The sequence below is a fragment of the Camelina sativa genome, chromosome 11 (assembly GCF_000633955.1).
Source record: "Camelina sativa cultivar DH55 chromosome 11, Cs, whole genome shotgun sequence".
Taxonomy (NCBI): domain Eukaryota; kingdom Viridiplantae; phylum Streptophyta; class Magnoliopsida; order Brassicales; family Brassicaceae; genus Camelina; species Camelina sativa.
The window spans coordinates 21,966,719-21,982,125 of record NC_025695.1 but is presented as its reverse complement, the minus strand read 5'-3'; the positions used below and the strand labels follow the sequence as shown (position 1 = coordinate 21,982,125).

At 32.5% G+C, this 15,407-nt stretch overlaps 2 protein-coding genes and 1 pseudogene across 2 annotated transcripts; 1 reads left to right on the top strand and 2 right to left on the bottom strand.

Moving 5' to 3' along the window:
- LOC104724042 (probable protein phosphatase 2C 74) lies at positions 177 to 2,686 on the bottom strand. Its single transcript, XM_010442488.2, has 5 exons — positions 1,897 to 2,686; positions 1,211 to 1,594; positions 1,007 to 1,124; positions 701 to 924; positions 177 to 533 (listed from the first exon to the last, which is right to left on the bottom strand). Exons 1-5 carry the CDS (start codon positions 2,170 to 2,172, stop codon positions 177 to 179), a joined length of 1,359 nt encoding a protein of 452 aa, XP_010440790.1. The 5' UTR covers positions 2,173 to 2,686.
- Positions 7,484 to 7,886, bottom strand: LOC104724041 (annotated as a pseudogene).
- Positions 9,033 to 9,889, top strand: LOC104724040 (probable thionin-2.4). Its single transcript, XM_010442487.2, has 3 exons — positions 9,033 to 9,336; positions 9,429 to 9,506; positions 9,609 to 9,889. The coding sequence occupies exons 1-3, from the start codon at positions 9,111 to 9,113 to the stop codon at positions 9,704 to 9,706; spliced, it is 402 nt and encodes a 133-aa protein (XP_010440789.1). The 5' UTR covers positions 9,033 to 9,110; the 3' UTR covers positions 9,707 to 9,889.

Here is a 15,407-nt window from a genome sequence, read left to right as displayed (position 1 = left end):
AGAGATTGCAGCAAAAGTATTACAACGATTTGGAAGAGAAGATATGTACAATCAGCCACACACAAGCGGGCGTATAACACTAATTTACCCAAGTGAGATAACCAAAACAGTAACTGTTGATAGAAGCATAGAGCATAAGAAGGAAGACATTGAGCTTCTGCCTCTGTACTATCTTCCTACTCTTTGGTCGGGACATATACTGGGAGATTCACGAGTGTGTCGATTCTGTTGACTCCATTGAGCTCAGGCGATCCGGTTCCTGAGCCTGGAGTTGATGTTGATGCTTTGTCTGGTTCCGGTTCAGTAACGCCATTGCTGATGTGTATTTCCTTTGAGAAGGAAGCAGTTGACAAACTGTTTGGTTCGGAGTCAAGGAAGAGGCAAACCACGGCACAGTCATCGACTTTCGAAGTTGGAAACTTCCATCTCCAATTCCTCACTGCAGCCTCCACCAAGGCTCTACCTGCTGAAGAACGTGTTGGGGCTTTGGCCACAATCTCTATAACCTCTTCATTCGTCAATGCATCCCAAATCTAGCAAATTTTTAAAGAAAATAAATATATACTCAAGAACAAGTAGTTTGGTACATCCATTAACACACTTAGTTAATATGGTTTCAATCCAATGTCTAGGTTTGTTAAGAGAATGAGCTCACTAAACTGAACTGATAGTTTTTCAGAAACACTTGGATTTATCTTACCCCATCAGTTGCCAAGACAACAAACTCATCCTTCTCGGTGAGGCGTCGGTAGGAAACGTCAGGCACAGAAATGAGACCAAAGTCTTTCAGGCAAAAATCTCCAAAAGCACGTGCCATGGCGAGACCAGGTGAGTTGTGGTTAGGAAGCCACATACGGGCAACCCCCGGTTCATCTCGAAGAGCAAATATACGTCCTTTGCATCTCTTTATCCTTTCTGCTTCCGCTGGAAACAAGAAAACTCAATTTCTTAATTGATAAACCCAAAAAAAAGGCTTTCAGAGGCAACTGTATGAATGGTAGCTAACCTGGAACATCTGGTTTGAGATCTTCAGTTAGTTGAAAAGGAACAAGTTTGTTTTCTTTGTTCCTTGTACCCAGTACTGCTCTTGAATCCCCAATATTTCCGATAACAAGATGTTGACCCTGACGAAAAAACAAAACAAACGATCAAAAATGATTTTATCATGCAACACACTAAGAAACAACATCAGAACTTTTAGTCCAACTACCTGCTTGACCATGGTTACTGCAGTAGTTCCACTGCAAAAACAATCAACATCCACTTGCATCTTCAATTCCTTATCCATGAATCTGTAGGCTTTAACAATTGAGCCTATTAGTGTTTGAACCATATCTTGATCCTTTACGTAATCCTTATTGTAGACTCGGGATTCTCCATTGGCAGATATATGTACAAGGTTTTCCGAGATCTTTCTATCACCGGTGTTGAGGCTGATCTCTTTAAGAACCTCCTCACAAGACACATAGGATTCCAAGTGTGAGCCTAACTTGAGTGGAAGCAAATCCCTCACTCTCTTTGCAACAATGTGACCATATGGACCATGACCATCAAAAACACCACAAAAAACTGTGTCCGCCATAGACCCAAAATTCTGAACATATAAGACATGTAACGACCAGGATTACTAAAGATCTATAAACCATTAACACAAACAAACGATATGTTCCAAAATAGTAGAAATTTAAGTAGCTTCCCTGATAAGTAGATCAGTTGTTTCATTAAGTAATGAATTTGTTAACAGTGTAGCTCTAGATTGCAAACATACTGACTAAATATAGTTTTAAGACCTCATCAGAGCAACAAGAGCCATAGGGAACAAGCATTCCAATTCTGGCAGTTTCTAAGGAAACAAAAAGAGCAAACAACAGATGTGGGTGATGTTAGCAAACTCACCTCCCAGACAATCATGGCGTCCTGATTAGGGCCTTTCTTGCCCTGTTGAGAGAAGAGAGAGGCGGTGTCGGTAGAGCCATTCAAGAACAACCTTCCAGGGATCCTATGGAGAAGTGGCTCCTCGGTGTTGTCAAAAGAAGAACTACAAGACCTTGATCTCCTCTTGGGAGGCCTTCTCCTTCTCCCAGGTCCAGGAACATGAGGTGAACCATGGAGAGATCTCCTCCTAGTCCTACTACTTCCTCCTCCTCCCCCAGATGATAAGCAGGACCCCATATCAAGGGCCCTGAATAAACTTATCAGGCACTCCAAACCACCAACACAATCAAAACCGTTGTTTTCAGGTGATGGACCTTTTGGAACCCTTTTCAATTCAGTTATCGCCAGGATTGTAAAATTGAACAAAACCAACAGATTTGACCTCTGAATTCTTCACAAGGGTGCTTAAAGGAAACAAATTTATAGCTCTCAGAACAAAACAAAACTGTAGAATCAGACAAAAACAAGAGCCTCCAAGAATCTTTAGTTCCAAGCAGAGAGTCCTTATAAGATTGTTCAGAAATAGGAGATTGATTGTTTTATCCAGAATCTCATCCACAAAACAAAAAGAAAAAAAGAGAATCTTTTAGGCAATAAGAAGAAGAAGAGAGTCGCTTGAAGGTGGAGATAGAATCGGATCCAAATGGAAGGAATCAGGATCGGATTTCAAGGAACAACCACAACTTCTTCCGATAATGGCGCTCTGTTTTTTTTTCTTTGTTCTTCTTCTTCTATGTATATCTCTCTCTGTCTATACTTTATTTTTTTAGTATTTTAAAGTTTCTAATTTTATTTTGACAGCTGGAATTTTTTTTTTGTGAGTGAATTGTTAAATTTATTATTCTGAGTCAGAATTATTAGCCAAAAAGAGTGTTATTTAAATAAACTAATATGACTCACATCCCCGCGTAGTATTTTAAAAGGAAATTTTTAAATTTTCAATTTTAAATTATAATTATTAAATCATTTGAAAGTAATAGAATAGTTGAATACTTGAATATTAAACCTAAACAGTTAGTAAAAACATAATTATTAAAATCAAAACTTATAATAAAAAAATATTATGATAAAAAGACACAATTTTATAAAAAAAACATTGTTTAAAGTACTATAAGTACAGAAATTTTGATAAGAATTATAATAAAGAGCTACAATAAAAAAACTATTATAACAAAGTGATTCTAACTGAAAATATTAAACTATTTGTTGTAATAAGTAAATGCAATTTTCTATAAAATAATTACAATTATAAAAAATTTAATAATGAGTAAAAATTATCAACGAAAAATTAAAAATTAAAATACACAACTTCTAAAAAAATATAAATAAATAAAAATAGGTTTTTAGCGAAAAGTTAAGATAAATAGATGCAATTGCAAATCATATATTAAGTTGTATTAAATTTCTATATTGCTATAATCATTTTTAAAATTTTAGTTAGATTATAGAATAACGTTGAATATTAGATATTAATACTCAAATTATTTAGATTCAACATAAAACGGAAAATTTGTTTCACCGAACAATGATTTGTTAGTTATTGAAGAAGAGACGAATATATTAAAAGTTCAAAAGATATGAATATTTAAATAAACACACCTATTAGAATAAAAAGTTGTGATAAAAAAATATAATAAAATATGGTGAAAAGACACAACTCTACAATGAACTGATACAACTGTATAATTTTTTTAAAAACATATAAGAACAAAGTTTTTACGAAAATGTACAACGAATAGTCGCAACTGTTGTTCACATTTATTCAAATTGTTATTATTATATGAACGAGCTAATAAAGTATGGAGAGATGTATTCACAATAGGAGATTGCATCGATTACTAAGACCAGACCTGGAGTCTAGTGGATCTCCCCCTAGGTAATTGGTTAAAGTGGGGTTTTAAAATAACATGCAACTCCGATAATAGCATAACAAATACAAAGCAAGACTTATGGCAAAAGGCTATGTGGAGAGATATAGTATAGACTATGACGAAGTCTCGTATTGAAATAATTGGCTTCATCATTACTTTGGCAGTTTCAAATGGTTGGGAGGTGCATTATTTGGATATAAAAACTGTATTTTTCATGGAGAATTGAAAGAAAATGCGTATGTTACTTAACCTGAGGGCTTTGTAACCAAAGGTAGTGAGAGGAAGGTGTACAAACTACACAAGGCTTTTTATGGGCTAAAACAAGCACCTTGGACATGAAACACTAAGTTGAATAAGATTTTTTTAGAATCAAACTTTGAGAAGTGTTCCAAGGAACCTCTCTATACAGAAGACGTGAGCCTGGACATCTTCTCATTGTTGCAGTTTATGTAGATGATTTGCTAGTCAAAGGTTCGAGTCTTGAGCTTATATGTGATTTTAAGAAAGGTAAGGCAAGGGAGTTTAAAATGAGTGATTTGGGAAAGCTCACTTACTATCTTGGTATAGAAGTTCTTCAAAAATGATGAAAATATATTGAGGCAAGAAAGATATGCTAAGAAAATATTAGAAGAAGCTGGAATGGGTGAGTGTAACTCGGTTCTTATACCGATGGAGTTTGGTTTGGAACTGTCTAAAGCATCACATGAGAGATGTATCGACGAACAAAACTATAGAAAAAATATCGGATGCCTTAGATAGTTGCTCTTTCGTTCTCTGTTGGTGTATTGAATAGATATCTACAGGAGCCAAGAGAATCACATGGAGCTGCAATGAAACAAATTCTAAAATATCTCTGTAGAACAATTTCTCATGGTCTTTACTTTAAGCGGGGATGCAAAACAGGTTTGATAGGCTACAATGATAGCAGTCATGGTGTTGATGCAGATGATGAAAACAGTCCAGTAAGTCCTATATTCTATCTTAGTGAGTGTCCAATCATTTGGCCTGTTTTTGAGTTATTTATCTAAAGGTAATAAAAGGAGTGTTTTTTTATATTCTTGATCTAAGTATTAAAATTTTATTTGAGAATATATTTTTCTTGTATTTAGAAAAATATACACTACAATATAATGTATAAACTATCTACAAAAAAAATATATTTATAGATTAAAAAAATACTGATACTGTACTGTATCTTGTTTGACGATAATAACCAACGAGCAAAGATCCATCCACTATCAAAACATAACAAATCTTTGCGATTATAGAAGATTTGGTGGAAATTGTGAAAATACTATTTTTATATTATTTCTTAATATATATTTGACTTGTTTCTATTGTTTTTCGCGTATATCATTTGAGAAATATTTGATAATGATTGTTGGATAGATGTTTATAGGTTATAAAATATACACATATAAAATCCGTAGTTTTCATTCAAATTTTTATTTGGATTTTGTACTTTTTTTGTAGGAAAAAAGATGGCTACCTACACGAAGTATTAATGAATATATGGTCATACATGCGAAGTATATTATTGTATATTCAACTACACGAAGTATATGTATTACATGATCATATGCATAGATTATATGATGTTATGCGGTCAACATCATAGACATATATGTCAGTACACCGGTCAACTGACTCCGGCGAAGACCGACGTTGACTCCAGCGTTGACCAACACTAAAAAAAATATTCTAAATTAAAATAAAAAAATAATAAATTATTATACTAAATCATTTATGGGTTTTCATGATTAAAAGAAATATTCTATTCAATATCGAAATATTTTTTATATATCTCTAATATATTCATTCTTATAATTAGTTACTTTTTATTTTTCAAACTAAAGTAAATAGTTTAATAAAAATCATTTATAATTATTTTCAAGATATAAAAATTCATTTATAATTATCTTCAAGATATAAAATCATTTAGAATTATTTTCAATATATAAAAATCATTTATAATTATTTTCAAGATATATATATATATATATATCATAATCAGATTATTTAAAAACTACAAAATCAATAAAATCAATTCAACTACTTTCCTTAGAAAATCATATGCAAAATATTGAGTATATGACTCTTTACTCTAAATTTTGCATGGTAAATGTTATACAAAATTTTACATTTTTTACTTTAAAATTTACATACTCAAAATAACATATAAACAACAACAAAAAATTCACAATATTTACTTTTAACATATGAACATTTTCATTTTTACCCTCTTTTACACAATTACAATATGTTAAATTAATTTTTAGAATTTTTTTTAAGGTTTGGGTTCTCTATTTTACATTTAGGATATATTTAGGAAATAAATAAAAAATATTTAGATATTGAATTAAATTTGTTTTTCATATCTAATATCTATTCAATATTGTAATATCTAATATCTTTTAACTATTCAATATCTAAATGATTTTATATCTTACAGATAATTATAAATGAATTTTTATATCTTGAAAATAATTATAAATGATTTTTATTAAACTATTTACTTTAGCTTGAAAAATAAAAAGTAAATAATTATAAGAATGAATATATTAGAGATATATAAAAAATATTTCGATATTGAATAGAATATTTCTTTTAATCATGAAAATTAATGATTTAGTATAATAATTTCTTATTTTTTATTTTAATTTAGAATTTATTTTTTTGTTAGTGTTTGTCAACGCCGGAGTCAAGGTCGGTATTCGCCGGAGTCAAGGTCGGTCTTCGCCAGAGTCAGTTGACCAGTATACTGGTATATATGTCTATGATATTGACCGTATAACATCATATAGTTTATGCATGTGGTCATGTAATATATATACTTCGTGTAATTAAATATACAATAGTATACTTGGCATGTGTGACCATGTATTCTCCAATACTTTGTGTAGGTAGTTATTTTTTTCCTTTTTTGTATTCCTAGATAATCCTGGTACAACTGTTTTAAATAAACTAAATGATGGGCTGAATATATATAAAACTGATATGATTTTTTTGTGTGTGTTACGTGCAAAATGGCTAAGTAGTAGTGGATAATTTATTAAAGTCATTAAATTAATTCAGTGATGGGCTGAATATATATTACACCCTTTATTTTTTAATGTTGCTATGTTATACGTGTTGGGCTTTGACGAAATCTTAACTTTTAATTCGATTAGTGACCCCAATTAAGTATTTTTGACAAGGCCTTAGTATTTGATCAAGCTTAATTAGTTTCTTATGACCCATAAATAAAATCCATTATAACTAAGTGCATTTAGTTTTTATATACCTATGAGTTGATTAGAGGCAGACAATTATTTAACACATTAACTTATTGTAGTCAAAATATGGAACCCAATATAACTTATAGGCCATATCCATTTGGATCGACCCATTTAGTCATAGATGACTTTTACACATTTTTCTCCACCAATGTTTTGGAAATCTTCTTACATTATTCGTTAATCTTTGTATGTACGAATATTAGTTTAGATGAGGACAAAAGTTTTGACAGTTTTCGTATTGAAATAATTCACGTATTTACAGATTTTTTCTTTATTATATAAATATGTAATCTTTGATAATATATTACAAAAGTTGGTTTCCCTTCCACAATAATACATAAGAACAATAAGTTTTGGTTCAAACAAAGATGAGCTAAAGTCCCATTGAGTGGTTAATTATTATCTCCACTTATACTCTAACTTAGGCATTTGTTTGCCATGTGTGAAATAGATTTCTTCTCTAACACACCAAATTTTTTTTTTTTTTACCATAATGAACTATGAGACCACCACCTTCATATGCCATAAATGATGCATGAAACTTGAAATTAGACCATTGCCATAAGTCACAAAAAAAATTCTGATCCCATAACACTATCATGGAAACTAAAATCGTAGGTTTCTCCCGCAAAAAATGGAAGCCTAGATTGTGGTTATTTGATATACAATGAATCTTCAACACATTATTTCGACCAAGAGAATTCTTGAAGAACACAAAGTTTTTCTCATTCTATTTTAATTTTGCATCACTAAATCCTACGCACAATCCAATAAAAAACAGAAATCACGAGAGACGATTCATTGTTTAACTGTTTGAATTGGCCTTCCTTCAATACTTCTCTTAATTTTAAAAGTAATTTGTAGATAACGGAGAGGGACAATGTGTTTTTATACAAGTATGTTACATGGTTATTCATTAATTCTTGGTCTTTCTTATTTTTAAACATGATTGTTTTGACTAATATAAATCTGTTGATCGCCTTTGCTGTTTTCTTTTCGCCCTTATCTATTTTTCTGTCTCACATCTATTTAAAGGATTAATGCCTTTGATAGATTTATTTCAACGTTTGGCTTTAACATACTTACGTGGCTGGCTGATAAAAAATAATTTCATGCAAAATATAGTTGTCGTAAAGCTAGGAATGTCAAAATATACCTTTTTTTTTGGTACTGCCAATACAAAATCATATCTATAGACAACATATTTTATGTTAACGAATCCACACTAAAAGTGAAATTGGAACTATACCAATATACTATTCAAACTGAAACTCGAAACAAAAGAGTTGGTTAAAACTAAACAGAAACAAACACAAAACACGTTCTAACCAACTATTTGAATATTTGTCTCATTTTTTTTTCCCATCACCACAAGCGAGTTTGTTAAAAATTTAATATGTACCTACGTAACCACAAAAGAGTTGGTTAAAATTAAATGAAGAAACGAAAAACACGTTGTAACAAACTACATTCTTATCTTTTCCTCTCCAACGGTTGGGGTCCAACCTACTCATATTCAAACTTTATGGACATAATACTACTCATAATATACTCTCTCATAGTTATAAACCAAATTTCAAGAAAGTACATTATAAACTATACGATTAGCCCGAAGATACAAAATATGACCAGCAAAACTAATACATAATGTATAGTGATACTTAAGTATCCTAATTCAAAACACAAAATTATTTTTATATTTGGTTCTAACTAACCAAAAAAAAAAGAAGAAGAAGATTTAAACTATCCTTATGTACAAAGTGAAGGTAACATTTAAGATAGGGTTAGTCTGAATTAGACCACCCGGAGGTGAAGGTAACATTTAAGATAGGGTTGGTCCACGCAGCATGTACAAAGTCTATAGAGCATGTGATAAACCTGGCTATCAAACACAGTTTGTGGTTGAAAATTATAAACCAAGTAACCAACTAGTATTTAAGAGAGCCTTGTTTCTTCTGTAATTCATCAATACAAGCTTATAACTCTCCACATATATTTTGCGATCAGATAACTAATTAATCGAAAGATGGACGGAAAAACCTTGATTCTTAGTGTGCTCGTAATGACTCTGTTCATGGCACAAATTCAAGTTGAGGCAAAGAGCTGCTGTCCTTCCTCCACAGCTAGAAATATCTATAATTCTTGCCGTTTAGTGGGAGGTTCCAGGGAAAGATGTGCAAGCCTCAGTGGCTGCAAAATCGTTAATGGGAAATGTCCTAACGGATATACGAAGGACATTCTCGAGAACACAGGTAAAGTGGTTATTATTATAATTATTAAAAACTTTATATTTTTGTAAGAATGATCGAGGTTTCATTTTATTTGTTTTGATTTTTGTTTTAAGATGATGTTGTCAATGAATACTGTAAGATTGGGTGTGCATCCTCTGTTTGCAGTGCTCTAACCACTCTCCAGAACTCAGGTAAAGCAAACTGCTTGAACTCAGAATCATTGCTATTAATACCTTTTTGAATAATCGACAAGAAATTATTTAAATGCATTTAAATTTTGTTTCGATGACTAGATGCAAGTGAAATCGTAAATGGAGCTGTTGAAAAATGTGTCATGGCATGTTCTACGGTCTGCACCAAAGGCTCGATGAATGCAGTTGAAACTGCCTAGACAATCATATCCATGAAGATACATCTCAAGGCTATGGGATAGTCATATTTCGCAATGTTGCTTTTTAATTTTTCAATAATTGTCGTATGTGACAAAAAAATGTAGAAGGTTGTCAATCCCTAGACTGTATATGCCTTCTATTTTCTATCTTAAAAAAATAAATATTTGGTCTTCTTCGTTCTATTTATAGTTACTTTCTGCTATAAAACATTATGCGAAATAATATCTAACAATTAGCTAAACTGTTGCATTAATTTTCTCAGAAAACTGAAATATGTATGATGATATATGTAAAACATAAATTATATATGTGACAATACTATACTATATGTTGATTTATTTTCTTTTGATTGGGTTCATATTGTTAGTTTTTAATATTAATACCAAAATCAATCTAGAAGACTAGAACAGAAAACCAAATGTAAAACTTAATTATCAGTTATATTAACTTTTGGCTACTTAAGTAGGCATATATATAAAAGAGGCAATTTGCCAACTAACCAAAACAAAAAAGACAATGAAGAATATAGCATCATATTTGAAAAAATTAGAAAACTAAGAAAAAGAGTAAGTAAAATTACACTTTTGGTCTTGTGAAGGTTTGGTAATAGCAGTGTTCAAGAAAGTGATCTAGGCGGCCGCCTAGGTGCTAGGCGCTCAACAGACGCCTAGATGACCGTCTGAACCGCTTATAATTAAATAAATTTTATTTTAATATTTATTTTTAATATTTTTAACTACATATATATTTAAACTATTAAGTTTTATATTATTATACGTAATTATAAATATTTATATGTTGTTAATATAACTTAAATAAATGTATTTTTCTTACTTTTGTTTATAATTTATAATTTTTTTATTTTTCTAACATATATTTTTATATACATATATATATATAATGTTTTATGTTGTAAACGCCTAAACCGCCTAAAAGCCGTCTAGGCCCCGACTAAACGTTCTAGGTGCTAGGTGCTGGGTCACCGCTCAAATACCATCTAGCGCTTTCTTGAACACTGGGTAATAGTGATGGGTGGTGTCCAAAAGTTGGATGGATGTGGTGGTCAGTGATCGGAAGTGGTGGTGGGTGACCAGAGGTGGTAGCGGCCGGTGGCTGGAAATGGTGGTTGTCGATGGCCGGAGATGGTGGTAGTTGCCGGTGGCCGGAGATGGTGGTCGCCGATAGACTGAGGTAATGGTGGTTAGTGGCTGGAGATGGTGGTGGTGGCAGGTGATAGTGGCTGGTGGTAGGTAGGGGGTGATGGTGGTCGTATGAATACTAAACCCTACATAGTAAATTGTCAACCCAACTCTACTTTACTAATACATAAACTGTTTATCTTGGGGGTCAAACATATCAATAATACATATATAATAGTGAATCTTACTTTTTAGTGGTTAGATTAGTCACTTAGTGAAATATAGTTTTTTTGAGTGTTAGATTTCTTAAATTTCCTATATAAAAAGATGCATTAATTATGTAAAAAGAAAAATCATATCTCTGAAGTAGACAATATTAAATAAAATTAATATATCAAATCACTTTGAAATCACTTTGTATATTAGATTGCAGCAGGATATTGGCCTATAATCCTTCATTCCTCTTGCTTCGTCTTTTTTGGGGATCAAAGCGAGAATGGTGGTATTGACACCCTTAAGGAGGAAGTATTTTTGAAAAAAGGACTGAACAGCAACAGCCAAATCCTTCCCAATCACAGGCCATGCAGTTTTATAAAATTCAACCGTATATCCATCTGGACCTGGGCTTTTGTTTGCAGACATTGAGAACAATATACATCTGATCTCCTCATCAGTGACCTCACGAACGAGCATGACTTTATTTTGTCTATTGAATTTTGAGAAACCGGGTGAAGAAAATCTTAGAATAGTGCATTAGTTACACAAATAACACATAAATGGAACAAAATGGTAATATTGAGCTGTGTTAGGACAAACATATCTCTTATGAAAACGACTTTGTGATATTTCTCATGTGACTTTTCCCTTTTGCATCCCTTTTTCCTCTTCAATTATTGTGATAAGATTTTTCTACCTAAAAAATTGGATTGATTAAAACATCTAATCTACCAAAGATATTATAGAAATTTTAATTACAAAACAAAATATCAAATTGATAGGCTTTAAAAATAAATGAAAATGTAATAAAAAACCAAAAAATAATGAAGGTTTATTTTGCAATTTTGTTTTAGATCATGAATTATCTTACAATTCATCTTAATTGCACTACAAAAAAAGTTTCGGTTAACGTTGGTTGTTATTGACTTGAACGTTTATACTGTAATGCCCGCAAACAAACTTTGGTGTTGGGTGTCGACCGACGCCATGGGGTGGTGTCGCTGGACTCGACACCACAAGTTGGTTCAGGCTGCGATTTGTTTTAATATTGGTTTTCTGGTTAGGGTAAATTAAACCAAGAGGCTAGGTTTATGAGGGGAGGGAATCTTCTTCTCCTTACATCGTCGGGTTGGAGCCACGAATGGTAGGGGAAAAAGGAGATGGATTTTTGGTGGTTGTTGTTGCCTCCAGTCTAAGCCGTGAGATATCTCGGAGGTGTTCGTAGAGAAAGAAAGAGTGGACCTTCGGTGGTGGCCTAAGAGAAGAGAGAGAGCCGATTTTGGTTGTGGTATGAGAAGCAAAGAGGGCTGAGTTCCGGTTGTGACATAGAGTAGAAGAGAAGGGAGCAGTGTCATCTACTTTTGGGGACAGATGCAGAGGAGGCTCGGTGCTCTCGGTGGAGGACGATGGAGAAGGAGGCTCACGGGAGAGAGAGAGAGAGAGAGAGAGAGAGAGAGAGACAAGTGGGACGGTGTTAACGTGGTGTCTTGACGTTTGGATCCGTGAGTGGGAGAGTGTGGAGACTCTTTGAGGCTCCTTATCTTGGTAAGTCGTGTTGTTTGGTGTTTATTAGATTAGAGAATCAATGGTTGCGAAGGATTAGAGTTTTGTCGTGAAAGGGAGCTTGAAGGGAAACTCTGGTCGTGATTTACGGGTTGATGTCGTTCAACACCATGGTGGCAACATTTGGAGGATAACACAGAGTCTGATTTGACTGAATTTTGGGGGAGAGCTTCGTGGTCTTACAAGCCCCATATCTAACAGTGAGTTTGTGAAATGAACGGTTAGTTTCTGAATTAACCGGATTTTAATATGGAGGATTTCTAGAGATGTTTTGTGGTAAGTTTGGGATGTCGAGCGACACCAAAAAGGTGTTGATCGACACCAGCATGTTGTTGTTTGATTAGCCGTTGGAGAACGGCTGGCGTTAGTGTGGATCGAAGTGGATTGTTGGTGAGGCGAAGTCCATGGCTGGAGCGGAATGGAGTATTCCCGCCCATCACTCTTGTTAGTTGGTCGTTTAGGGGTGGTTGGTTTTGCAACTAACTCTCAAGATGATGTGGTGTTTGGGAAACGTGTTTAAGTGAAGTGGGGACAAGTGGTATTTTTTTTTTTTTAATATAATATTAATTCTCTATTGATCCTAAACACCAAAACACAACCAAATGAGCGTTTCACTTAAGTCGTCCCGCAAAAACCGACCTTGTATCGATGCACATCCCAAACCGGGATTTTGGTTCGCGAGCGTTACAAGTTTGTCCGGTCGGATGTCGATGTAGTCTGATGCAGAATGATTGGAGTCTACAAATGTAATCTTTTTGTGGAGTTGAAGTACGTCGTATGATTGTGTTCTATAGATGCTGAGTATGAGTTAGTTGGACCTAACGTATATTTGTGGAAGTTTTTGTAAAAAGTGATTTTTACGTCAGTTGTATCAGAATTATGAGGTTCCGGTAAAATTGTTTCCCGTGTGTTATGTGCGAGGATAGGGAATCCGGGTGCGGTCGTTTCAGATACTAAACCGACATAAACCAAATAGCATCATTTTAAAAACAGTCGTAATATTGTATGATGTTAAGTATTTTAGCATCAGTTTAACAAACGATGATTACTTTTACGTCAAATATTTGAGTCAATTTAAGTAAGTATAGTGATTCTTTTATGTGACACAAAACTTAAAAAGTTATCGTTTATATAACCTTTGTATAAACCTTTTTAATTAACTTTTTGTTATAATGGAAACAATTGCAAAATAAATAAATAAGATATCATCAAAGGAGAAAACATAAAAAGTTAAATGCGTCTCTAATGAAATTTCAGTCGGTTTATAAACTGAAGGCAAAAATTTTGTTTTAAAAAAACTTACGTCGTTTTAGATTGTAACGTAGATTAATATATAGACGTATTTCAATGTGTTTTTTTGTAGTCTTTGCTGATCAATTTAGTTTTTGACGTCGCATCAACCACTATATTCTCTCAATGATAGAAATTTGAATTACAAAACGAAAGATCAGATTGGTAGGTTTTTAAAAATAAAAGAAAGATGTAATAAAAATAAATAATAATAAATTTTTATTTTGCATTTTTTTTTAAATCATGATTGATCTTGCAATTCATCTTAAATTTCACTACAAAAAACGTGCCGATTAATGTCGGTTGTTATTAACCTTGAATGTTGATACTAAACTGGCATAAACCAAATAGCATCATTGTAAAACCCGTCGCAATAATGTATGATGTTAATTATTTTGGCATCAGTTTAACAAACAACGTTTCCTTTTACGTCAAATATTTGAGTCAATTAAAGTAAGTTTAGCGACTGCTTTATGTGACAAAAAACTTTAAAACTCAACTTATATATAAGCTATGCATATACCCCTTTTTTATTAAATTTTCTGTTATAAGGGAAAAGATTGCAAATAAATAAATAAATGAAAAAGAAATCAACAAAGGAGAAAACATAAAAAGTGAATTACTTCTCTAGTGAAATTTCAGTCACCAAATTCCATGTTTTAAAACAAATTTACGTCGGTTTAGATAGTGATGTAGATTAATCAACGTATTCCAAAGTGTTTTTTTTTTGTAGTGTTTACTGATCATTTATTATTTGTGACGCCGCGTCAACTGCTCTATTCTATCAACGATATGCTATAAATTTTAGTTGCGAAACGAAAGATTAAATTGGTAGGTTTTGAAAATAAACTAGGGACTGATCTGTACGTGCGAAGTTTTTTTTTGTTTTTTCCTATAAATTAATTAATGGGCCACAAGTATTGAATTGAATTTTAATAACGTAGGTAGGTTTGATTGTGTACATGTCCATTATCACTCTATCTTCCTTCCCAATAATCAGAGTTAGATAAATAAAAAAATAAAAAAAGACAAAAACGAATTAAGAAAATGAAACGGCTAATAGAGTTGTCTCCAAAACAAAAAATAAATTCGACCAAATTGATCTGATTAAGCCGATCATCTTTCAGACAATTTTGATTTTCCAGTTGGGAAACCCAGTTAAAGATCCATAATCAATCTGTCTTTTTGGATTCTTCGATTTCGACTTGAATGGATAAGTAAGGTAATAACTCGATCTGTTATTTCAATTTCCACCTTATAGTTCATAAATTGTTTAGATTTATCATTTACTTGTACTTTATGTATAAATATAGTATGGGTGTGGATCTTTAAGATATTGAATTGGATATGGTTCTTGTTCTACAGGTTTGAATCTTTTTTCCAAAATTGGTATTGAATTTTGTTGTTGCTTACATCGAATAAATGTTATGATTTCTATTGAAGTTTCTGTTATCCTAATTTGTTGCTTTTTTCTTAAAGATCAGGACAACAA